General features: G+C 45.7%; 1 protein-coding gene across 5 annotated transcripts in view; it reads right to left on the bottom strand.

Annotated features, from left to right (window-relative positions):
* Positions 1–24,502, bottom strand: part of LOC122622256 (sterile alpha motif domain-containing protein 5-like) — a 153,806-nt gene that overhangs the window by 609 nt on the left and 128,695 nt on the right. Inside the window, exons 5-19 of one of the 5 annotated variants that reach the window (XM_043800577.1) lie at positions 15,790–16,134; positions 15,104–15,381; positions 14,972–15,021; positions 14,386–14,492; positions 12,795–12,881; positions 11,774–11,830; positions 8,622–8,679; positions 7,952–8,070; positions 5,606–5,769; positions 3,890–3,971; positions 3,033–3,251; positions 1,905–2,097; positions 757–902; positions 400–665; positions 203–324 (exon numbers count right to left, since the gene is read on the bottom strand). In XM_043800577.1, coding sequence (XP_043656512.1) covers positions 203–324; positions 400–665; positions 757–902; positions 1,905–2,097; positions 3,033–3,251; positions 3,890–3,971; positions 5,606–5,769; positions 7,952–8,070; positions 8,622–8,679; positions 11,774–11,830; positions 12,795–12,881; positions 14,386–14,492; positions 14,972–15,021; positions 15,104–15,381; positions 15,790–16,134 — 2,293 coding nt within the window. Of the gene's footprint in view, positions 1–202; positions 325–399; positions 666–756; positions 903–1,904; positions 2,098–3,032; positions 3,252–3,889; positions 3,972–5,605; positions 5,770–7,840; positions 8,071–8,621; positions 8,680–11,773; positions 11,831–12,794; positions 12,882–14,385; positions 14,493–14,603; positions 14,627–14,971; positions 15,022–15,103; positions 15,382–15,789; positions 16,135–24,502 lie in introns of those variants that run through there. The other 4 variants (XM_043800576.1, XM_043800578.1, XM_043800579.1 and 1 more) reach the window with 4 other exon arrangements.

A 24,502-nucleotide genomic window follows, 5' to 3' on the forward strand; every position in this document is an offset into this window, starting at 1 on the left:
AAAAAGCCTTTTTTATGACTACATAAAACTTATCAAGTGTTGTTAGTACCTGATAAAAACTATATTGTACGTCATATAGGTCTAATAAAGCTTCGATCTAATTTCACAATTCTCCAAAAAAGTTCGCCATTCATGAAAATCGTTGCATAAAATGAGCCAGAGGTTTGAGGAATTCAAGCGGTCTTTTGGTGACTGAACTTACATTCAATGTCATGCAGCAGTTGCACAGCCGTCAGCAGCTTGGCACGATGCTCCTGGTTGAGAATGCCCAGGTAGTCCAGGTCGGCGGGCTCCAGCTCCTTGAACAGTTCCAGGTCCTCGTAGCTGCAAATGGAACGATAGGTGAAACAATCCAACAAAAAATATTGTTGGTAAATTTGTTTCATCTACACCACTTACCCGTTGAGCACAAACACGGAGGTGTACTCCTTGAGTCCGATGCGAATCAGCAGGTCCTCCACGGAGCAGGGTCCGCCATTGTGGCTGCCATTTCCCGAATTGGCCAAACGGGAGCCGGGGGCCAGGGTCTTGCTGCTGGAGTTCTTCATTCGCTGCTCCGGCAGCACCTCCACGTTGATGAACTTGAAGTGGCCCACGCGGCCGTGGCAGCGTCCCTTCCAAATGCCCGAGGCGTTCATCGACAGCACATCGATAAGGTCGCCCTTCTGCAGATGGGATGTAAAATTATTAGATTATCGTGCTTCAAGGACTCCTGCCTGTTAAGCAGGGCAAGCCAGGTCGAATTCAGGAACTCACCTTGAATTTGAGCGCCTCCTTGTCGTAGGGATTGGGCAAACTGTCCACGAGAGCCTTGGCCTTGCAGATGCAGCTGGCCATCGAGGTGCGATCCTCGGCCGAAATCGAGCTGTGCGGACTGCCAGGACGAACCAGAGCCTGTGTGCCTGTGGTGGCGGGAAGAGAGGGCTTGATAAATATTTGCCCTGCTTTTTTGGGCCAAAGTTTGTCCTGGCAAATTTCCAATTAATGCGCCCACAGCCAATTAGCCGCAGGACCCAAGGAATTTACTATGGACAAACATCCAGCCATGCATGTTCGAACTCTCACACTCATTCGTTTGGTTAATTAAAAACTTTTCAAATATTTTCACACACACACACACAGACACACACGTACTACATTCACTTGGCCCCGAAAATATTCAAATATGCACTTGAAGTTTCCCATTATTTTGGGAGCTGTTGTTTTCTTTGCGTTGCTTTTGTTTGGATTGCTGGCCAAAGCTTTTGGCTAATCCTTGCTTTGTGTCCTGGCCACATGAAAAATAAAGTATTTTTCCTTGCACTTTTCAAAGTTGCCCACCCATCCAGTTAAGCCGGTGCTCCTGCTCCTGCTCTTGATTCTGCTCCTCCGGTATTGCCTTTTATTTGGCCAAAAGTTTTGTTCATTAAAAAGGAAGCGCTTGCCCTTCATTTAACCACGCCCCCGACATTGCAATCTGGCCCGCCCATCGGCACTTGGCCCATTGGCTCATTGGCCTCCCGAGGGGCTGGCTGGCGGAGCAGCAAGTGCATTAAAAATTCATTAAGTTGGCAAAATTTGAAGGAGCAACAAAAAACCGCAACAAGAACTACAGCTGTTAATAGACCAATATGCAAGCCAGCCCAGCCAGCCAACCCAGCCAACCAAGGCAGTCTGGGAATTTTTCCATGGCCATCGGGAAGGAAAGGAGCATCCAGCAGATGGCTTGCTCCTGCAGCGGGCGAAATCAAAGTCCAAAAACTCTAAATTGCCAGCTCAGACAAAGATACACAGCCAGTAGTCCCGGTTGTGTATCTACAACCCCCCCGTTCCCGTTCCCGTATCTGTATCTCCATCTCCATTGCTATTCGTATCCCTATCCCTACTATCCGTATATTCGTATATCCGTATATTCGTATACTTACTCGAACCGGATGCGCTGGGCAAACTTTCCACGGAGCTGGCCGAGCAGGCGAACGCCTGATCGCTCATGCTGCCACGGTCGGTATTATCTTGGGAATTGCTGAAATCCCTCGACGTATCCTTTGTGGCAACAAAGTTTCGTCCATTCTCATTAAATGCGCCAATTTCCTTTGCCGAGCTACGCATCTCGCCCGACTAACAATCCAATCCAATCCATGCCAATCCCCAAGCCCAGCCGGAGTGAAGTGAAAGTTATCCGTAGCCGTAGTCGTGTTTTTTCCGTATGTTTTGGGTTGCGTCGTACACGTCGTCGTCATCGTTGTGCAATAAATTGCATGTTGAAGGAGGGAACACCGAAAAAACAAGAACAAGAACAGGAATAGCAGGAAAGTTTTGTTAGTTAAATCATTAAAAAGTTTAAAACGAACATACCAATACGTTCAGGCAGTGGAGGAGGTATTAGAGTCTCGACTTTGCCTACACGGAGAATAATTGGTAACACATGCTATATTTGTGGCACTGCATTTTACATAACTAGTTTGATTTATGTAGAAACTAATTTTATAATTGTAAAACCTTTATCTGAATTTTGTTTATTTTATGAATAAAATCCAATCATATTGGCTTAGAATATGTTACTGTGCTGAATATTTGGCAATAGGCACTGACTGCATTAGTTTCTCTGAGCCACCAAAACTTTGCTCATATTTTTTTGGCAGGCCTCGTTTCGCTTCGAAAGTTTGGCCGAGATGAACTTTCACTTTTGCAAAGCGGGCTAAAACCGTGCAAGCGGCCATAAAAACTCATTAAACTGGCATTTGCATTTAGAGTGCATGTCGCACCAACGGGTTGTGGTCCAGTCGGGCCATTATGAGGCTTTAGCTTTAGCATTAGCTTTGGCTTTGGTGTTGGCTTTGGCTTCACTGTTGGCTAAGGCCTCGATGAAGCCAATTGCATATGCAAGCCACCCAAGGGGCTAATTACATTTCGCAGGCCACATAATGTGTCAACAAAATCTCCGTGGCTGCACGGATGCATCTGCGATGCAGTTGTGTCCTCCTCATCCACCACCTCATGCACCACCTGCAAATGTGTTTTCCTTTAGCGGCATTAGCGTTTAATTAACTTACATGATGCACCGTGGCCTTTTGGCAAATGGTGTTCGCCTTGCCGTGCGGCAATCCGTTCTTTTTGGCCTTGGCGGCCAGCAGGCTGGGCGGCAGGCATCCGTGGCCCCTGGTCACTCCGATGTCCTCGTAATCCGACGAGGGACTGGGCGACAGCGATGGCGATTCCCCGATTCCGCCGCTCAGGGTTCGATAGCGGGCCGTGCAGTTGTTGGTGCCAATCTGAAAAGGAAAGGGTTGTGAGAGGAGGGCGTAAAGCGGATTGAGTGCGTTTCCATATTAGCCAAGTTAGGGCAAGTCAACTTTGCAAATGAAATGGTCGCCGAACCTCATCCTCATCTCCACCGCACAGCAAATCCAAACCAATAGCATTTGCCGTTCGTATTCCGACAACGTTTAGCTGGCTTAAGTGCCAAACTCCGACTCCGGGAAAACAAGGAAAAAATTCTACTAAAAGCGGCACGGGGCGATGGGGCGACGGGGAAAAACTTGGCTAAAAAGCTTTTCAAGTTTTGTGTGCGTTCCTCGGTCGCCCGCTCGTTTTTATTTCCCTCTATCTACGTGCATTTCGGCTATCGTCCACTTTCAACCAGACGACATTGGCCAAATGCGAAGTTTGTTTGTCACAAAGAGCACTTAATCAATTTAGACGCATTCAGATGCAGTCGCACAGCGTATCTGCACTTGTAGGAGTCGGAGGAGTTGGAGCGATTGGTGCAATAGGAGGATTCAGAGGAGTTGGAGCAGCTGGAGGAGTTGGAGCAGCTAGTGGAGTTGGAGCAGCTGGAGGAGTTGGAGAGGCGACCATAGCTGCAAGTTGATTGAGCCCGATCCAAGTGGAGCCTGGTCTCTGCACTTACCGACACCGTGCTGAATCTGGAGGTAACGCTTTGCAGGTCTGAGATGGAGCCCGCGTAGTCGCCGCTTTCGCGATCGTGGGATCTGCAAGTATGGTAATTATCAGCAAAGGAATAATTGATCTGCAAGTGTGGTAATTATCAGCAAAGTAATAATTGAAAGGAGTTTCAAAGAAAATATTTCTACTGAATTTATAATCTATGGTCCAGCGAATGCCTTGCCTTTCAACGTAAATGGAATCCCTTTCAAATGATAGCCATATCACCTTAAAGCGCCCCTTATAATGGCCAAATAAACTTGAAAATCGAAAACGGCAAACATTTTGACGGCAAACAATAAGCAAAGGAAAGTCGAAGGTGTCGGCCCGAGAGGTTTGGGATGTATGTACGAGTATACACGACCCGAGGTCGAGTGGCAAACAAAGGTCATATAAATAAATACTTGATATCTTTTTTTCGTATTTCTTTTACTTGGGCAGATTTTCCTTTTACCATTTGGCTTCAACACTGTTGAGATTTTCACTTTTGGTTGCCTTTGCTGTTTGTTTTCCACCTTCCACGTTTTCCCCGTTTTCCACCTTCCCCATTCTCTTTGCCGTTCCCTCGCAATTCGTGAGAAGAAAAAGTTTTCTTTTCGTTTGGCTCGTTTGTGGCCCCAGCGGCGCACGAGGCGTATAAGTTATTTCAGCAAGTCCTTTTGTATGCGTACGTGTGGAAAACGCAGGCTCCCCTTCCTTGTCCTCCTGCATGTTTTCCCCCCATTTCCCAGCATCCCAGGACTACTGTCTACCTAGCTGGCTGATTGAGGAGCTGGCGCTCTGACTTGTGGATTGGCGTTGAAGTAGCAATAATGCCATTTCATTCAAGTGTCCCGGCCTGTCGATGTCTTGCTTTTATTGGATCCGGCATCCCGGATCCAACATCCAGAATCCAGAATCCATATATATATCAGGAGTGTGGCATGCGTAACAATATGAAATTGATGACTTTCGCTTCGATGCGTTTCGATATGTGTGCCGTCTGCCAGTCAAGCTGGTGTACCTCCTCATTCCTTTCTCCTTTCGCCTTTCTCGTTCGTCACTCACTCAGTCAATCACTAATTCCCTCATTCAAGCTCCCATTCATTCATTCGTTCATTGGTTCAGTCGCTCATTCAATCGCTTTGCCTGGCTGCAGACCCGTTGATAACCGCACTAATGAAGTGAAGTCTACCCTTTTTCACCCATTTTTTTCTCTCTCTGTCTCTGTCCGTGTGTCTGTAGGTTTTGGGTTTGAGTTTGGGTTTGTGTTTGGGGGTGCACCTTTTTCGATTGACAAATAAATACGAGATGCCAGACTTGAGCTGTTTGATTGCTTTCGCCTTGGTCAGCTATTAGTGTTTGCTGGTCGAAAAGCTGGCCAAAAGCTTTGGCCTTTTCACGCCACACTGCGCTCGTTTGTGGCACAGTTTTATGGTTGAGTGATCCCTACTCCTTTCCAAAAATTTGTGCCCTTTTGAAGTGCGGCAAAAGAAGGGTTCGACCTTTGTATTTGCCATATCATAACTGCCCACTCCAAAAGCGGCGCCGCCGTTTTATTTATTAATGTGCCACCTTCGACGTGTCGGCCCTTTGGCCATAAACCCAACTGCAAATAATAATGGCAATCAACAACAACCGGCCACTGGACCCACCTGACCCACCCTCCCTGATTGAAATGAACTACCTGCCCAACACTCACCTGGCGTGCGTTAAGGGTATTATTGTCGGCGGATTTGGCGGCTGCTGCGGCACGATAAGACCTCTGCGCGGCGGTCCACGTTGCGGCAATGAAATATCTCCGGCGGATCTTAATGAAATTACGCCCGTGCTCTCGCGGTTGTTCGAGAAGCGCACACGGCCACCCTGCGAAGAGAAAAGTGGAGAGGAGAAGCGTGAGTGAGGGGCATACATACACTGGGGGAAAAACGCGCCATCTAGAATCGAGAAACGAAACGTTGGATAAGGGAATTAGCATCTAAGATTGTATGCGGTGTAATGATATTAAATGCTATGTGCTCTAATGAAACTAATTATGCTAGGGATTGTGCATTGTCCTATTCCGATAACTTATGTAAACATACGCTACTTATTTGTTAAAATAATAATATACATTTTGGTGCAGTGCATTTATTTGTAAAAGAGAAAGGAGACGGAGTACGCACAACATGGGGATTAGCATTCAAGTAGAATTTGTTGGCCGCTGTAGAGCAACAAAATTATGAAAAATTAACAAAGTTATAAAACTTTACGAGGCCGTGAGAGGGGAGTGGCTGGTTTATTTGCACTTTTACTGGTTGTTGTTCGCGTCGTTGTTGTTGCACTGATTTGATGTGCGGCTGCTGCCGGTCTCAGTTTGGAATTTTAAATTTTGGGCACACAAATTTGGTTGTCTTTTCCCGTTTCCCTCATATTTTTTCCACTTTATTTTGCGTATGTTTGTTTGGCCAGGGAAATTGCAAAGTTTTCCCCGTTTTTAATTTGGGCAATGCAGCAAAGTTTTGGGAGCGTGGAAAGACCTCCAATGCGAATTAGATTTTTTGAATCGAGCGAATATGGTATCGCTGGTAGTGTGCTAAAGGTTCGTTCGCCTTTTGGGTTCGTTTGGATTCGCTTGATTCGCAATATTTGTTGGTATGCAAAGTCTGCTGGAATCGGTTTGACATAGCATACAGCCATATCAAGTGAAACGATTTGGGGTCGCATTTCAGATCAAAGGAGGCTGGACCCAAAACCAAGCCAACACAATTCAATTTCAATGCATTATCTCCGGCTACTTCGGTCCGTTAAGCAGCCACAAACGCGAGCTTAACCTTTTTTCGGCAGCCGCAAAAGTTTCGTTTCAATTTTAAACAAATTTCGTGGCCACATCAAAGGGGCCAGCAATCCAGCAATGTCGGAAAAGAGGCCCGCACACAAAAGGCCTCCCAGAGTTTCGGGAGCGCTGAGTGATTTCAATTGACTAAGAAAACAAATTCCCCCGATAACTTGCCTAATGCGTTTCGACAAAAGCGCAACTCCCGGAGACGCAGGACCAAAACGAAAAAAAAAAAAAACAAAAAATCAAGGGGCAAAGAAAATTATGCAAAAGGAAAAGTCTCAAGACGGCGACGTCTTTCGCAGAGTTTTCCAAGACTCCCACACCACCGCAGGAATCAGTCCACAATCGAACTGTAAGAGAGAGTCAAAGTCGAGCAAGTCAACAAGAATTATGCACTTTTTGACTGTCAATAAAAATAAAGTGAGTTCGAGTCGCAGTTTGTCCCGGAGTTATGCACACAGCAAAGGAACGACGAGAAAGGACGAGAGAACGAGAAATGCCAAAGGACATGGACATAGAAATCGAAGTGGGTAGAAATCAATGCGCCAGCACAAAAATATATTCAGCGTATAATTTAATAAAGCAAATAGAAGAAAGCCACAAAGCGAAAATCGCTGAAGAAAAACCCAAGCCAAACTCATCGGGGGCAACCACGAAAAAAAAACAAGAAATGTATGAACGCGCAAAGGAAACTCCCTCACAACATTTTTGGCTGGCAAATTCCGCAGAGAAATCAAAGTGGGTTTCGAGCTAAAAAATTGAAATGGAAGCTGGCATTGGATCCGCTTTGGGCCACGGCTCGAAGGAGTACGTCTGGTTACTACCAGGATCAGGATTAACGGCGCTGCAGGATGCGGCGCATAAATTTCAAATGTGATGGCAACTGCGACAATGTTGCCGCTGCCAATTCTATTTTTCAAGTGGATGACACAAGCCGCATTGAACGAGTCACCGAAAAAGTGTATAAATCTACGCAAAATCTGTGTGCTTGTGTAATGAAATTATGACAATTATGAGAATACTACATGTGTATTGTTATATAGGGACTGCATTTGATATCTATATCTATAAGATTTAAATGTATTTACAACTCTAAACTTAAGGGATGAGTCTCACCTGAATTGTGGCAGCTGGTCCGCAGTTGAGCCCGGCCATGAGAAAGTCATCGGGATCGCTCTCGTAGGGCGGCTCGTCGTACCAATGACCTTGATGATGCAGCGCACTCACCGCATAATGGGCCGCTCCCCCGCCCCCTCCATTGCCGCCCACTCCGAGGGGCATGCCCAGTCCGGCGATGCCCATGCCGCCGCCCGTTCTCAGCGCCTCGTCGTACATGTACGTGTCGTCTGCAAGATGGGAATAAACCAAATTTAGCCGCCGCAAAGTAAGGATTATTTTGAAGATTAGTTAGAACAAAAAAAACAGAAAAGAAAAGAAAGAAACTGGAAGGGAGGAGGAACTTTAAAAACTTTTTGCGAGCGACCGAAAAATGTGCAGAGCAGGCAGAATGGTTTGCAACACAATATTATTATACGCCACGTTGCACACAAAACTTGCAATGCCATTTGCCACATGCTAGCATTTGCCACAGCAGAGCAAGTTGCTCCGGAGCCCGAAGTCCGGGGCTTATGTACGGATTCTGGTCCGGAAACGGACATAAGATTTTATGCTCGCTTATGCATGCGACGCTCGCCAGACGGGCGGACCAGCCACGCCCACTTTCGGTGCTGCTGCGGCTGCCACTGCAGCTGCGAAGGCTGTTGCAACTGAACTTGCAACAGAAGCACTTCAAGTGTAAAATTCCTGGCTGCATACTTTTCGGGGGCAGTCGCCTAGATTTCCCTGCCTCCCTTCCGCCAGTTTTCCTTTATCCTTTTTCGGCGCTCCAGCAACTTACCCATGCGTCCTTCGCCGCGACTCATTTGCAACAGTCCCTGTCGAATGTCACGCAGGATCTATTAAGGACGAAACAATGTTGCATTAGTTTATGGGAATTAAATGTTACTCAATATGGGGTGGGGTACTTCGCAACAAGTGAAACTTATTTTAATCCAGTTGCATCGGCTGTGTGCCAACTTTATATGATCAAAGCGGTATTGCTCTGCGTTCTGACAACTTTCGGGCGCACTTCGTCTTCAGACTACATAGACTTCTATAACCAAATAAAACTTGTCCATATTAAAGTCAACGCCTTCGCCTGGCTTCCTCGCATTCGTATGCATGTTTGCTCCTATTTGGGCAGCACTTTGTCTGCATGCCAAACGTGACTGCTGTGCGAAATGAAAGGACGAAATGTTGTCAACTTCCTTCTGCTGCTACTGCCACTGCTACTGCTACTTCTACTGCTGCTACTTCCACTGCTGCTGCTAAGGCTGGCATCTTATTAGCCAAGTCTCGGGCTGAGGCAAAGGCGTTAAAATTACAAAATTCCATTTGAAAACTAAAACAATTTCCCCAGCGCAAGCAGAACTACGAACTACCACACAGAATGTGCTACTTGTTCCCAGTTCCTATTTTTCTGTATTTGGGCAGCAGGCATGTCCATGTCCTGAGTGTCCTGCAGCATAATGGCATTCTATGTGCGCTGCATACTAATTCCGAGACCATATACGAGCTATACGAGCTATACGAGAGTTGTATGTATGAAAATGCTTCTGCTGCCGAACCGGAAAGCGAAAAGCATGCCAGGGCCGCCAAACGGCAAACAAACAGCAACGAAAATAGCGAAAATAGAGACACACTTGGCAATAAAAGCGGGACGCTGAAAAATTAGCTAAAAGCTTTTTTGGCCAGTCACATTAAAAATGCATTCAAATGGCAGTGGGTTGCTTTCTTTTTATTCGGGCTGTTATATGGTCCACTCCCACACAATTGGTTAGATGTGGATGCTTCCGCTGCCAAATTGAAATTTACGTGGCCAAGAAGACACTGCCACACATTTCTTACAATTCTAATCACATCTGAGGTCTTGGGGGACGCCTGCTTAATTGCCTGGCCAAATGCAAAGACCCCAAAAATGGGAAAAAAGGAATGGAACGAAACTTCGAGCCCTCCCCCCATCTCCCATCATAAATATTTCATGTTGCTCCGCACACTCAGGGAGAAGAGCAGCAGTTTCTTTGCCATGCCAGCCATTCCTGGCCAAATGGAAAACAAGGCCTGAGCGGCAGAGGCTGCTCTCCATGTGGGGGCTGGGCGTTTGCAAAAACAGCAATTACAATTAGACAAACAGCATGTTGTTTGCACAAGTTAAGCAGCAGTAGCATCAGCACTAACAACAATAACAATGTGACACCCCCAGCCCCCCAAAAAGGATCTAGTATAGTCGTGTATATAGCGCAGTACCCCCGACTCTTGTGTGCTTTTCATTTATGCACAAAAATTATTGCCCTTGCTTAGGAGCACACATTTTGCCGGACTGGCAAACAGTCGACAAATTGTCGTGCAGCAACGCAATTTGCGTGGGTTCACTGGGAAAAAAGCATTTGATAACTATAAATCCTGCCAGCAACAATTGAAAAATATCTGCTTTCTAGTTTCCATAGCTGTCTCAGGAAATATATACCATATATGTACCTATGTTGATAATTGCTTTCCCCCAGTGTAACTGTGCTTTCCAGTTCTCATCAGTATGCTGTGCATCCATCATTGAGCCCGATAACTGGCATAATTAACTAGCCTGCTGCTGCCAAGTTGATGGAAGATGTGCAGTACTGTGTAGTAATGATTTGCCTAATCGATTTCGGTTTTAAGCCGAAGAAAAGTCTCAGCTCTCTTGCAACATCTGTATCCTCTGTAGCCTGGAGTATCAAGCAATCAACATGAAATATTCTGCTCGGCTTTCACATTTAATTCTCTTGGCATATAAATAAATAAGTTACTCTCTTTCGGCGACACGCCCATTTGTTTTTATCATGTCCTTCGTTTGGACAGCGCTTTCAAGTGTGGAAAGTAATATTTTTTTTCTTTCATTTTATGACAGAACAAAGTTTATCATTCGCCACGTTGCACTTCATTGTTTTTGTTGCCTGCTTTTGGGGTGCGCCAGCTTTTGAGCACGTGTTGGTGTGTATCTGTGTGCTTAACATTTTGTCTGCGTCTGTTTTGCATGTTTGCTCGCCACTCACACACACACTCATACACTCACACACGCACACACTGGCACACTCACATTCATTTGGTAGCTGGAGCTTTTGGCCTGGTCTTCGGGCTTTTATGCCTTGGAATAATTGCTGTTTTTATATCAAATATTTTTAATAGCTTTTTTAATTGGCTTGTCCATATAGAAGTCGTAGCATTTATACATTGCGAAAACAAATTCGGGTGCAAACAGTGCGTGCTGCAACCATAAGTTGCTCGAGTTTATGTCTCATAATTAAGCGAAATTTTATGAATGGATTTTCCATAACTACGAAAAGAATATCAAGAAGTTTTATTGGAGCGTGTAAACTTTTATAAACATTCGTCGGCCTGGTTTACCACTAATGATTTAATGAATATTACGGTCTGGTTTTATTATCAGACTTGAAACTACGCATATGATTTATTAGTGCATTTGCTAAAGTCGTATCCATCCGACTTGAAAGCAAACTTACAACTACGAAACGCACCTTTGGCTGCAGGGCACGAAAAAGCAAGAGAAGCAGGAAAGGCAAGCAAAACCTTTGGCCTGTGCAATTGCAACTGTTTCTTCCATTTGTGTATTTAATGCATGCAAATATAAGGCTACGGAATCTGTGAATCTGTGAAATTAATAGTGCAGCCTGGCCTGCACTTGTCTGTGCTGCTAACAATTTGAGTCAGCCCTCGGGCTGCGAGTGTTTTATGTTTATTTAATTTGTGAAAAGTGCCCAAAACAAATATGCTTGATTTATCCCTGGCCACTGCACAGCACATGTTTGCCATATGCATTTATCAATTTCGGCATAGACATCTTGAAGGCATAAATCTTTGCCTTGTGGTCACCGGATATTTGGTTATCTGAATATCTGCATTTGGATATCTGGATGTATGGATATGTGAATATGTGGATATGTTCATGTCACTTACCTCCTCGTGTTCACGTTGAAATTTTTCCTTTTTCCGCATGGCCTCTTGTACTTTCAACTGCAATTGGAAAATGGTTTGTTAGCTCCGCTCGTTTGCTGAGTGACTTTGTTTATTTATGAATGTGGCAACTAATTTCTTTGCTAACGAAAATTTAAAGTCTACTTTTTGCGCTGCAAATGGAAAAGGGGCGCACTCAAAATTGGGGGGATGTTTGGTAATGCATTATGCATTTGCTAACTATTGTTGCAGTTGCTGTTGCTTCAGGTGTTGCTGCTGCTGCTGTTGCTGCTGTCTGTTGCTGCTGTCGCCGTTGATTGCATTTTGCTGCTTGTTTTTAGTTTGGCGCCGTGCGCGCTGTCATTAATAATGAATGTTGACGGCAATGAACTTTTAAATGTTGCATGCATCCACACGCTGCCACTTCCTTTTCCGCCCCTCCTCCTCCGTCCTCTTTGCCCCGCGGCACTCGCCCCGTTTGCGATTGTTTTTGTTGCTGGTGGCATGCCATTACAGGTAAACGTGCTCAAAAGCAACAGCCGCAGCTTTCGTGTTGAAATTGCATTGCAAATGCAGTCAAAAAGGTGGGGTTGCCACGAATGCGCCACTGCACCCACTGGGTGGTGTGCGAAAGTTTACCCCTGTTGTTGCAGTTTGTGCAAATTTTTTTGTTGCATCACCATTTTGCTGGCTGTCGCAGCTGTTGCAACACACACAGAAGCAAGAAGCAAAGCAGCAGCAACATCAGCTTGTTAAATGTGCAGCATAAATATTTATGCCACTATCCCATTCTAAGCAACCAAACATCCCACTAGCACACGCATTTTTAAGCAAACTAAAGAAATATGACGGGAGATTTTAAGTAAAGAATGTTATTCATTTTCGATGAGCTTTCTACTGAAGAATTCGCGCTTTGAAATCGCATTAGCGAGGTTCTAAATTCAGTAGATTATACTTCACAGTTTCTAAAGCCGTCTTGATTTCGTGTTAAATGTTTTATTAGTGCACTTCTATCGGTACTCACCCTGTGGATTGTCTCCTCGAAACTGTGCTGCTGTCCGCCGGCGCCGCCGTTTATCATTTGAAAGTGCCGCAGACGATCGTTGGCCGCCTGCAAAATAAACGGGAATGGAATCAATTTGGGGCAAAGTTTTAAATTCATTTTCAGACAGAACACCAGAGCACAAGAGCACAAGAACACAAGAACACAAGAGGACAAGGTGGCGTGCTTTCAATCGCCAGGCTTATTAACTTTCTCAAGTATGCACAAAGGTTGAAGGTGAAGGGGCGCTGCTCGTAAATCAAGAGGGAGTCCTTGAAGGGCGGCCAGCAACGTGCTTTATCGCCATTAGGACGCCATTTTGTATTTCACACCTTTCAGCGGAGCTTTAATTTTTAATTAATAACGAGTCAAGGGTCAGGTTAGGGTCACCCTACGACCCTTCGACCCGTCGACCCTTATTCTCGGCTCGCTGTTTAATGCGTTTGTTTTCTTATCATAAATAGCAAATCAGCTGGCAGAGCCAACGAACCAGGCAACAAACAGCCAACAAACACATGGCCAGGTGAGTGCTGTTTAATTATATTTTGAAAGGCCATGGCTGTTGAGTAGGATGCCGCTACTTAGGCACATATCCTCAGTCATTTCCTGCGCTTATCTGTGCGCCAGGACCTCCCGAGAAGGTCCTCCTCCTGCTGTCTAGCTGCCCTTTTTTCCCCCCGCCAGTTTATTATTTATATTTTTTTTTCCTTCTGCTCTCCGCGCCTTTATTTATTCTTTTCTGCTTGTGCTGCTTGTGAACAATTTATGCATGTCCTTGCTTATTTATGAGCAGCGTCGCCGTCCTGTGCCACGTTATCTCTGCTCTTGGCCGCAGTTTCGTTTCATTGCCAGGCTCAAGACTCAAGAACAGTGCCCCTGCTATACCAGCCATCCCAGCTGCTGCGACTCCAGCTTGGGCCAGCTTCTGCTCCTGTCCTGCTTCTGGTCCTGATCCTGATGCTTTTCCCCAAAGGTTGCTCTAATCAAAGGCGCTGAATGAATCCTTTGTGAGCGGCGCAGATAAAGCGAGTGTACAACAACTTCCCCCCAGCAGGGAAAGGTAGGAGGCAGGAAACTGAGAAACTGATGGCGTTGGTCCTGGCGCTATTGGTGCACTGCCAGGATGAGAAGTGGCAATGTAGACATGGCCGCTGGCACAACATTTTTAACCTTTTCAGCTGGCAAAAAGGAGAAGCTGCTCAGCTCAGCGCGGCGCGGCGCGCATAAAAATTTACATGTCCCCAGGGCCAAGATTAAGTATACTACACAGAAGACTGCGGAATATTCAAGTCAAGACGCAGAAAGTCATAAAATGGCCGCCTAGAAGAGGCAGGGAAATCCAAATGGAATGGAAAGGAAAGGAAAGCAAACGAAATGCGAGCAAATAAATTGAAAGAATTATCGCAGCAGTTGATTCAAATGAAAGGCTGGGGACGGGACACAAACTTGCGGGACAGGACAAACAATTTGCTTGCGGTCATAAAACGAAGCGCGAAAATGAGTTTCGCTCGCTGGACGAGAAGGGCGGGCGGGGAAATTGTATCGAGGGAGTACTTTACTTTACTGTACTTACCCTGGCCTGGGCGCCATTCTGCTGATTGTTCCGATCCCGGCGATTGACAGTCTTCAAGCCTTTCAGCAGTCGGGCCAGTGTGGTGCGTTTCTTTGTCTCGCGACCCTCTGGAAAACGCGGGGAAAATCGGCATGAAAAGGAAAGAAATTGAATTAGTGAACGGAATCCATCAAGTTTTTGTTATATTTTCAGAGCCTGACAGATACAACTTTCCTTACAATTTTATAGTTTAAAAGATTACTTAAATCCAAGTATATAACCACGAGAAAAGCAGATAAACATACAAACGTTGCTTAGCTACTATTTCGTTACTACTACTATATTCAAAGAAGATTTTCTTACACTTCTCACTAATTCTTACTTAATTACTATTTTTACTGGGTAACCTACAAAGTTGTGACCTCATTAATATTGTGTACTTCATTTTCTGCCATTTCCGCACTTTAATAAGTACATTTAAAAACTGAAGTCTAAAGATTCCTTTTAAACGTTAAGTACAAAGCTCATCACCTTTACACAAAAGCTTTAGAAATCCTCTGCCAGGCTAAGAACTTTACTTCTCCGGACTTTTCTCCTTTCAACTTACCAGCTGTCGGTGGAAATTCGTAGAAATAAGCTGAGCGCGGACTCAGGCAGCTGAATGGAATAGAATTTTTATTAGCACTACGATTCAATGGAGAGAACACGAACACTCGAATTATTCAAATGCTGTACTCACTTTTGCTGCACAAAGTTCAAATGCGCGACATTCGGTGGCAGAGTCTGATGCTGGTGAGGTCCTTGCTGCTGTTGTCCTGGCACAATTGGTAACTGTTGCTGCTGCTGTTGCAGCTGCTGCTGCTGCTGCTGGTGTATGCTCTGTTGCGTCTGCAGCGTCTGCTGCTGCAGCAGCTGTTGCTGTTGCGTTAACCCTCCCCTGGCCACGCGGGGTGCAAAGACGCCGTAGCCAAAGCCGTAGATCTCATCCTCCTCCTTGTCGGACAGACAACTCGAGGGCTGTAAGTTTCGGGAATGGAAAATTAGTCAATTTATTGGCCACGATGCTGGGGGGTGTTAAAACACAACTACAAGTGCATGCAAGTGAAAGTGGAGAACGCAAGCAAGCAAAAAATATTTACACAATTCTTAGCACACAATTAAATAAATTTATTCGCATAGAGGCTTAATGGTTTCTTCAATTATTTCTTTTCAAGCAACGCCAACATCAATTTCGTTTTTCTTTTTTCTTTATTTTTTTTTGGAAAATTCTTCGTTCATATTGTTGATTTTGTAAATATTTTCCTTAGGGGGCCGCTAATGGAGTCATTCTTCTATATTTTTTTTGTTGGTGATTAAGGAGGCGGGATATTGGGTGGGTGGGTGTTTAGCGTTTCGGTTTGTTCCGGGGGTCATCATCATACATACCGAGTACTTTCCGGGCACATAAATGGGCTGGCTATGACTATTGGGCAGACCGGCGCCGTGCATCGAATGGCCACGATGGCCATGCTGCTGGCGGTGGTGCAGTACGCCGCTGCTGCCGCCGCTGCCACCGCTGGCCGCCCCACCGCTGCCGCTGCCCGTGCTGCCGCCAGCCCCACCTGAGCCGCCCACCACCTGGGCGCCGCCACCGGCACAGTGCAGCGGACTCCGCTCCGCCCAGGCCGCCTGGCGCGCCCGCTCGAGAGTGGCCAAAATGTCCCCGAAGGGAGCCATTAGCAACTCGCAATAGACGGATGCCAGGCCCTCTAAATGGCCGCGTTGTCCATCCTGCAAAAGAGCGAGAAACGAGCAGCAGAGATCGGTAAGACGTTAGACACTTGGCCAAGTTCTATTTCGTTTTCTTTTGTTTTTTTGGTTTTTCTTTTTTTGTTTTTGCGGATGAGAGTTGGTTGGGTATGAATGCTATAGAGTGTGCGGAGGGGTTACAGTGGGGCTAATTGGATGAACAATCGGGTGAGACAGAGTGGGTGGTAGATGCGAAGAGCTAGAGCGGTTAATGATGCTACATTGATGTTGGCGTTGGATGGGGTCTAGTCACCGGGTTAATAATGTAAGGGGTTAATTCGCGTGTCCGTTAAGTTAGGAGCAACCATAACCATGACTAAACTACAGGTTATTCTGGAACGCAAGGGTAAATAGGTGGTACAGGATAAATATAAATTTCTTAGGGTATATATTTGAAATGTTTATATACATATATATATCCTGCACATAATAAATAGTTATTATGGCTGGGCACTTGGGCTAATAAAACGCATTATCGGATTTGCGGTTAAGTGTACCCCGGGTCATAATTAAATAAATGCCTATATGTTCGAGCTCAAATGTTTGCCTCTGCTTGCCAACAATACGGCGCTCAAGTCAAATTAGTTGCGCCAACTGCCGCTGCCAATTGCCACAAATAATTGAGTCTGCCCCAGGGATGGTAGAAAGGGGGGCGGGGCGGGCCAGGGTAACTAAAAGCCCGTGTGCCAAACATAATGCACTTAGTCTGGGCATAAATTATGGCACCCACCCACACACGCACACACACTTCACTCTGTTTACAGCTCTCGAAGCGATTTCCCTCATTTGGTAGGCGAAACATCTCGGGCCTGATAAAATTGTTAACAAACTGCCACGTTGAATTACACAAAACAGAGGCACTCATTCACTCACACACACACACACAGGGACACACACACACACAGACAGGCACTCGCAGACAAACTCAAAAAAGGCACAATGGGCTTCCCTTACGCACTTTTTCATTGCATACCTGCAGGGGCAATTTCGCAGGGCGAAAAAAGAGCGGAAGTGACTGGGTAACTAAGGGGGGTTAAAGTGGGGGATTGGGAGGTGGATGGTGGGTGGTGGGTAGTTGGGGGTTCCCGACTGCCTTGACATTTTGAGTGGCGCTCGGGGCAATGTTAAACGCTTGACATTGTTCCACGACTTCGCTCTGCCCTGCGCTGGCATCAATCAAATATGACACGCATTAAAATATCGCCCGATTCCTGCCGCTGCCACATGGTCCCTGCTCCCAAAATGGTGCCCCATATCCTGCCCGATTCTACCCACCTCATGTGGCGCCACCATGTGGAAATTGACAGGCTTCAGCCTGCCACCTGGCTACGGATTTTACCCGGGCATCTGCAGGGCCGCCGTTATGGGTGCGCTGTAATTTGACGGATGAAAAATACCTGCCATGGTCCTCTATGGGCCCTATTATACACTCCCTTTTGCTGGCTTAAGTACACTTTTATGCCAATTTGTGACGCTAATTGAGTGCTGCCAGGGAGTCTTTAGCTCTTCGCAAGCCAACTTGAAATAAGAATCCTAGTAAAGTAAGCAGTTTAAAGCAGTATTCATATAGGTTAACTTAATGTCACATATTTCTTGAAAACTGATAGAGTATTTGAAGGACCAGCTTGATCATTTAGCCTATACTCCTCTCCCTAGTTAAATGAGTAGAGCAAGGACTTTCGGGCCAGACATGCGTAGAGTATAAGAACCCGCTTTGTGTATATATTGCGCAATTTGCGAGGAAATTGCCACGTTTAGCGTAATTTTTGCTACTTATTGCCTCTTTGACTAGGATGCCAGCAGTGAAAAAAAGGGAGAGCTTCATAGCCTTTGGCCATACGGCTACTACTGCCAGCCAGAGTTCCATTTTCTTATTTTTTCCCGTCGTTTCGCCCCTTTTACGCTTTGGGTAATTTCACAATGAGCCCTCCAGGCTGCCGGCTTGTTTGGCCTTTTCATTAAAGGTTAACTCGCAAAGTGTCAACTTTTGATGGAGGGGAACGCAAGTGTTTCGGCCTTTCATGACTGACAAAGTGTGTTTAATGCCCAATTGAAATGGGTATGAGGCAGTTGATATGGCCGCAAAGTGATCGGATCACCGAGCTTTCCCCTGCATCAATCAACATTTAATGCCCAATAAACTGACTGCGTTTTGTAGCAATTGTCTGCTCGATCCCATCTTTCAACAACTCATTATGTTCGTGCACGAGTTTATTATGCAATACGGAGGAGTTTATGACTCATGCGGAATCAATTTCATCTCGGTTTCATATGCGCTTGATTATTACTACCCACGAGTATGTGTCCTCCCACTTCAAAGGTCATCGGAGCTTGTCCAAGTCGTAACAGCAAATTCATAAAGTCATTTGCAATTTGGCTGCCAAAGACTTGAGTGCCAAATGAACGAAAATGGCAACTGACAGAGAGTTTGCTGCTGCCAGATGGATTTCGATATAGATATATCGCACTTATGCTCATCGTTATGTGTTTGCGAGCTGAACAAATTCATAAAAACCAACCGACGACGACGAGGGCAAGGCAAGCAAAATAACTGTCGCAATAAAATAATTTATTGAAGTTTTGCAATGCCAGCGACAAATGCAATAAACTGCGAACTCTGTCTTGGCTCACATGACGTATGCGTTATAAATTCATTTTCAATAGCTCCTCTGCAGCAGCGATCGGGTTGGGAATTGCGCGCTTGGGATGCTGCCACTGCTCCTGCTCCTGCTCCAGCTTTATTGGCAACTCTTGACACACATCGCGGTGCGAGAAAAACGCGCCAGACCAAGACAAACAGCTGGCGAGGCGGCAGTTAGTTAGGGAGCCTGCCAAGCGTCCCAGGACATAGGATGCAGGATGCAGGACGCAGGATGCAGGATGAAGCCAAAGTCGTAGCTGGGATAAAGTGATGTATGAGTTTAACGCCCTCACGTCCTCACAGACAGTAACACAGCAGCTGAAATAGCGACAGGAGCCAGGGCAAAAAAATATTAAGCGAGGAAATATGTTGCCACGATATTGACAGCCTGAATCGAGGGGCGAAAAAAGGGCGATGGGTTCAACGATGAGCAACTTTGGACCAGGATTTTGGCAATGACAGCAGCTAACACAGCACCCAACCCAAGTGAACATCGCAACATCGCAACTTTTTGGCAACGTATTTTGTTATTCCTGCCAGCCAAGTCAGGCCAAGCCAAATGACTTTGTTTATGTGTTTCATGTACATTTTGGTAATCAGCCCGGCACAAATTACACGACGGGCTAATAACTTTTGACATGTGATTTCGCAAGTGGCGTTAAGGCCACGCCGTCTGTTTTGGTTTGCTCATTAGGCCTGGTCGAAACAACACTCGCTCCCTGGCTGGCTGTCAATTTTTTCCGCAAACTTGGCCAGCCACTCGACTGGCGGCCTGCTAATTGATGACGTCTGTCCAGGGGAAAATAATAAATCAGATTGGATAGAGTATGCGGGATGTGCGCACTATGTGTGAAGCTCTACAGCATAATTAAATGCGAAAAATTAGGAATTTCAGGGAATCATAATCTATCTTTCGTGTGAATTTATAGTTTCTTGTTATCGAAAGATAAATTAAAGTTCCTGCAGAGCATTCAGAGTCGCACAGAACCCATGCGAAATAATCCGCATCTGCGCCTGGCTAAATCCGTTTAATGAGCAAACACAACGCACGCAAAATTACAAAAGAAGCTCAGGAGTTGACGGCGGGGGGAGTTACGAGTAGAGAGGTAGGATGGATTCCTTTCCGCTGCTGGTCAGCCAGAATCTCGTGTTTACACAAGACTACGAGAGCCACATGCAAACACCAATTAGAGTGACCACAGGGCAAACAAAGGGCAGCAATTAGGGGGAAAGGGCGAAGCCGAGACCTCAGCCTCTTTAAGTTGGCCCATTCCACGCTCAGTCAACCATTTAGAGTGCCATCAATTGCGAGTTGTAAATCGCAAAATCTATTTGCAAGTCACAATTGTTGTGCGATTGATGGCTGGCTGGTTGGATGGCTGGCTGGATTGGGGAAGTCAGATCCGTTTCCGTTTCAGCCGCAATCAGGCGAAAGAAATCAACTGGAGCGTTGTGATCCACGGCTGCTGTCTGATGCCGGCAAGCACTTAAGGGTTAATTCCATAAATTGTACATCAAAGCAGCCAGTTGGAGGTCAAAGGGGAGCGTGGGGTGGTCCTCAGGCATTTGCCCTGCAGTTGACAATTTTTGAAAGTCAGTGATTTGTAAATAATCCTTTTATAAGCACAATGGCTGCTCGTTAACGGCAAATGAGTTTTGACATGGCCAGTGGACATTGGGCCCCCCGTTTAACCCCCGACTGCCCGGCAATCAAGATACACTCACTCACCAACACACACACACGCCCTCGCCTATCGCTGTGTGACAATCTGGGAACGAGGCCCTGAATAATGCCTGGCCATTAACACAGCCATCATCGTTATCATCATCATCGCCACAGTCGTGGCTCGTCATCATCATCGTTCCCATCCCCATTCCCATCCCCATCCTCATTCTCGCCCACGTCCTTGTCCTTATCCTTGCCCTTTGAACCCCCCGCCGACATAACCTCTTCTTGGCCGGCACTTTCAGCCAACACCATTCTGGTTGTAGTTCGCTGTTTTGGCTGTTGGTTTTTCCGTGTTAATATCCCGCATACATGCAAAGTTGTGAGCCTAGGCGGAGGTTTTCCATTAAGGAAAATGCTATTTTGTACTTACATCCTTGCATGAGCTGGCAACAAACTCGAGACTCCAGACTCGGGACCCGAGACCCGAGACCAAAACTATGTTAAGTTGTTAAAAAGCACAAAACTTGGGCTCAACTCTTCCTGCAGGAATTCATTAGCCAGGCGCATGTATCGACATGGCGAAACGAGGGGCTACACGGAACGAAAAGTATGGCTAAATGTCATCGATATAATAAGTGAAATAAAGCCATATATATGGATGTACCAAGCATCAGTATCAACTTGTAGGATATTTGCTTATACGAACGGATATATCATTATCGAAGTCAATCAATTCTTGATTAACTTTATGAAATATGGATTATATATAAAATGTTATACAAATTACTTCCTTTTTTCATGTGCACGCTGTTCCAAAGCGAGAGTGCCATATTGAGGTACGCTGTCTGCATGGCGCTGCCTAAAAGTATTTTCTAATTAAATACTCATGTTTTACAATATGACGCTGACATTCTGCGGAAATGCCTTTTAATTTTCACATTTGAGATGCTCGCACACCAGTACACACCAGCACACACACGACACACACACACACACCCCCTTTAACCATTTGCAGCCCTTTTCCTTTTCCGGAGTGAACTCATTTCGCCTGGCATCTTCCATTCCATCCAAAACGTGGCACATTTAAGTTTAATTTGCCAGAAATGAGTTTTAGTTTTCCACGCGACACACGGCGCACAAATTTCATCTTCAGCTGGCTGCCCTGCCCTTTTGCCCCCCCCTTTCTGCTGTATCATTTCCGTTTGGGAGGAGGGGGTGGTGGTGCTTTTCCACGCATTTTCACTCCTCTCACTGCTTTTCAGCTGGCACATACATTACATACATTAGCAGCAAATAATTTAATTTCTCATTTGTAAGTGATGGAAAAATCATTTCAAACATAAAAAGCAAGCTGGAGCGGGAGCTGGAGTGCGTGGAAATTGTCAAAGGGTTGCGTTCATATGCGAAAAAAGGCAAAAATTACGCATACGCCGCGTTTCCCATGAAAGCGTACAAGTCAGACAGCTGCAGGGCAAAATACTGAGTAGGAAGGAGGAAGAGTCAAACAAACGACTGGCATTACGTTTCAATTTCCATTCTCGTTCTCATTCTCATTCTCATTTCATTTCCATTTTCCCAGCCATTTAATTTTAATTCATTTGCATTGTCTCCTCTGCTGCGCGGGTGCGTTTTCATTTTCCATTCGTGTTCTTTTGCGCATCAAATGGAATGAAATCAGCCATAATTAGCATTATATTTCATACTTAATATAATTTAAGTTGGCAAAATGCACTGCACTTCCCCTTCATGCTGCCCTTCATGTCTCTTATTTTCCCCTTTATCAGCTGGAGTGACAGCCATGCAATGCCCAACAGGACAATGCCGGCGAGTCCTTGCGTCCTTTGTGGGCGTGGGATGTGAAGGGGTGGGAGGGCAGCTGCGCTGTTCCATTTGACATATGTGCACGCAAAGTGCAGCGTTTGATTGCTGCACCCTGCCACCCTGACCCCCTGCCCCACCGAGTGCTTCCTCTGTATTTTCTATGGATTCCCCTCCAGTTTGCAACCATTCGCACCCCCCTGCGGATACGCACGTGCCCCCAGGCCGCTTGTCTTTGGCAATTTATGCGCTCGCCTGACGCAATTATGCGAAATTTTCGCACACAGCAGGACCTGCTTGATCCCTTCCACGCCCTCCCAATGGCAGTGGGCGTGGCTAAACGCTTGTTGCGTGGGCGGGGCATTTTAAGTTTTCCTGGGGTTTTTGGCTTGGCTTCGGTTTTTGGCCTGCTTTTCGTTTGGTTTCAGGTTTGGGGTTTGGGGTTGGGGGTTTGGTTTGCAGCGCGTAATTTAATTACTTTTTTGCGGCATTTATACACAATGAGGGGGGCGGCACAACGATGGACAATCATTTGTTGTTCTTGTGCTGCTCTGGCAATTTAAATTTTCGGACAGACTGACAAATGCTTGAGGTCATATTATAGGAAAATTAATGTTGTTTTAATTGTAAATGAGTTTGCAAATGGACAGCGAGTCTTGGGGGATTCGCCATTGAAGGCAGATTAGAGCATTATTAATACTCATTATGTCTAGACTGCAAACGATTCATAAATTAAAGCGAAGTGAAAGTAGAAGTAGAAGGGCACTTTGGGTGGAAATTCCAACTAAAATGCCATTAAATCGATTAAAATATTAAGTATTTAGAGTTCCACAACTAGAACTTGGGTTTCAAGTGCAAAGGCAGCCTAACTAATTAAACAAGCTCATTCTTCTAGACTTCTTTGAGTTGTCTGTCCATGATTGATTTCATTTCGTTTGAGGACAAACATTAGTCATGGGATTGTCAGTTCCTCAGGAAACACAACAAATTGGCATTAAATGCACAATCAAACAGGGAAGAAAACTGGGGGGAAATGGGGAAAAACAATCCGCTCACATGTGCGATGGTATGAATATGTGTAGGCGTTGCTGTGCGAATGAGTAAAAGCCAAAGCAACTGACGACATGGGAAAGTGCCAAAATGACTAACGCACGTATGAGGAGTTTGAGTTTTGGGCGGGGTGGGGTGAGGTGGTAAAAACGGGTGCTTGTAGGCCTTGAAAGGCCGTGCGGTGTGGGCGGTGGTGAGGTGGCAACATGACTGGCAGGGCAGACAGACAGAGCCAGAGACAGAGACGGACGGCGACAGACGGAGACGGAGCGACTGACAGATTGAGTTTCATTTTGGGTGGAACACACGAAACCAAAGTCAAGCGAGGATAGCACCCAAATATTTTGCCAAATTACATTTCAACAGCCTTTTCCCGTTACAGTTTCTCCCAGCTTACGAGTGGGCTCCCTTTTCATGATACCCTTCTCACGGGGTAGTCTGCCCATGTGGGTATTTGTGCAAGGTTCGGATAACAAACTGATTTCAAAAATTTGTTACTGAAGTACTCTTTTGTATCAAACTATAGCTAAGATCCCTCAAGATCCCTTTTGGTTCCTAATATTATCAGGAAAGTGTATATAAACCTTTTCCTTTGGTCTCGCAACATTTCAGCACTATTATTTTGTCTTTTTTGCTGCCTTTCCCTGCTTGGTCAGTGGAGAAAAATTTCTACATTTGGCACATCAATGTCAAATTGAGGCATTGGTCAGACAGCAGACACGGCTGAGTTGGGGGAAAAATGGCCAAGAGAAGGCCAGGAAATTGCCAGAAATGCGTGTGTGTGCGTGTGTGTGCGTGGGCCTTGTCCTTGTAGTGGACATAAAATGAAATGAACAAAAAAGATTCCTATCTCGAGCGTGGCCACTCGAATGGTCAAAGTTGCTTAATATGACAGCTGCTCCGGCGGACGAGAAACAAATGAGCGTGTGTAATAAATGTAGCCATGTCCGTATATCCCTATGTCCGTATGTCTGTATGTCCGTATGTCCGTGTGTCCGTATGTCCGTATGTCCGTGGATGAGGGTGCAAAGTTCAGAGGAAGAAAGTGCAATGGATTCGTTAAGGCGCAAAAAGGCGCCAAGCTCTTTGTCATTTCACCCACCCAATACAGCCAGCCGATGCTAATCCATGGCATCAAGCATGGAATGCTTAAAACAATTTACTTTGATGCG

The sequence above is a fragment of the Drosophila teissieri genome, chromosome 3R, assembly GCF_016746235.2.
Source record: "Drosophila teissieri strain GT53w chromosome 3R, Prin_Dtei_1.1, whole genome shotgun sequence".
Classification (NCBI taxonomy): Eukaryota; Metazoa; Arthropoda; class Insecta; order Diptera; family Drosophilidae; genus Drosophila; species Drosophila teissieri.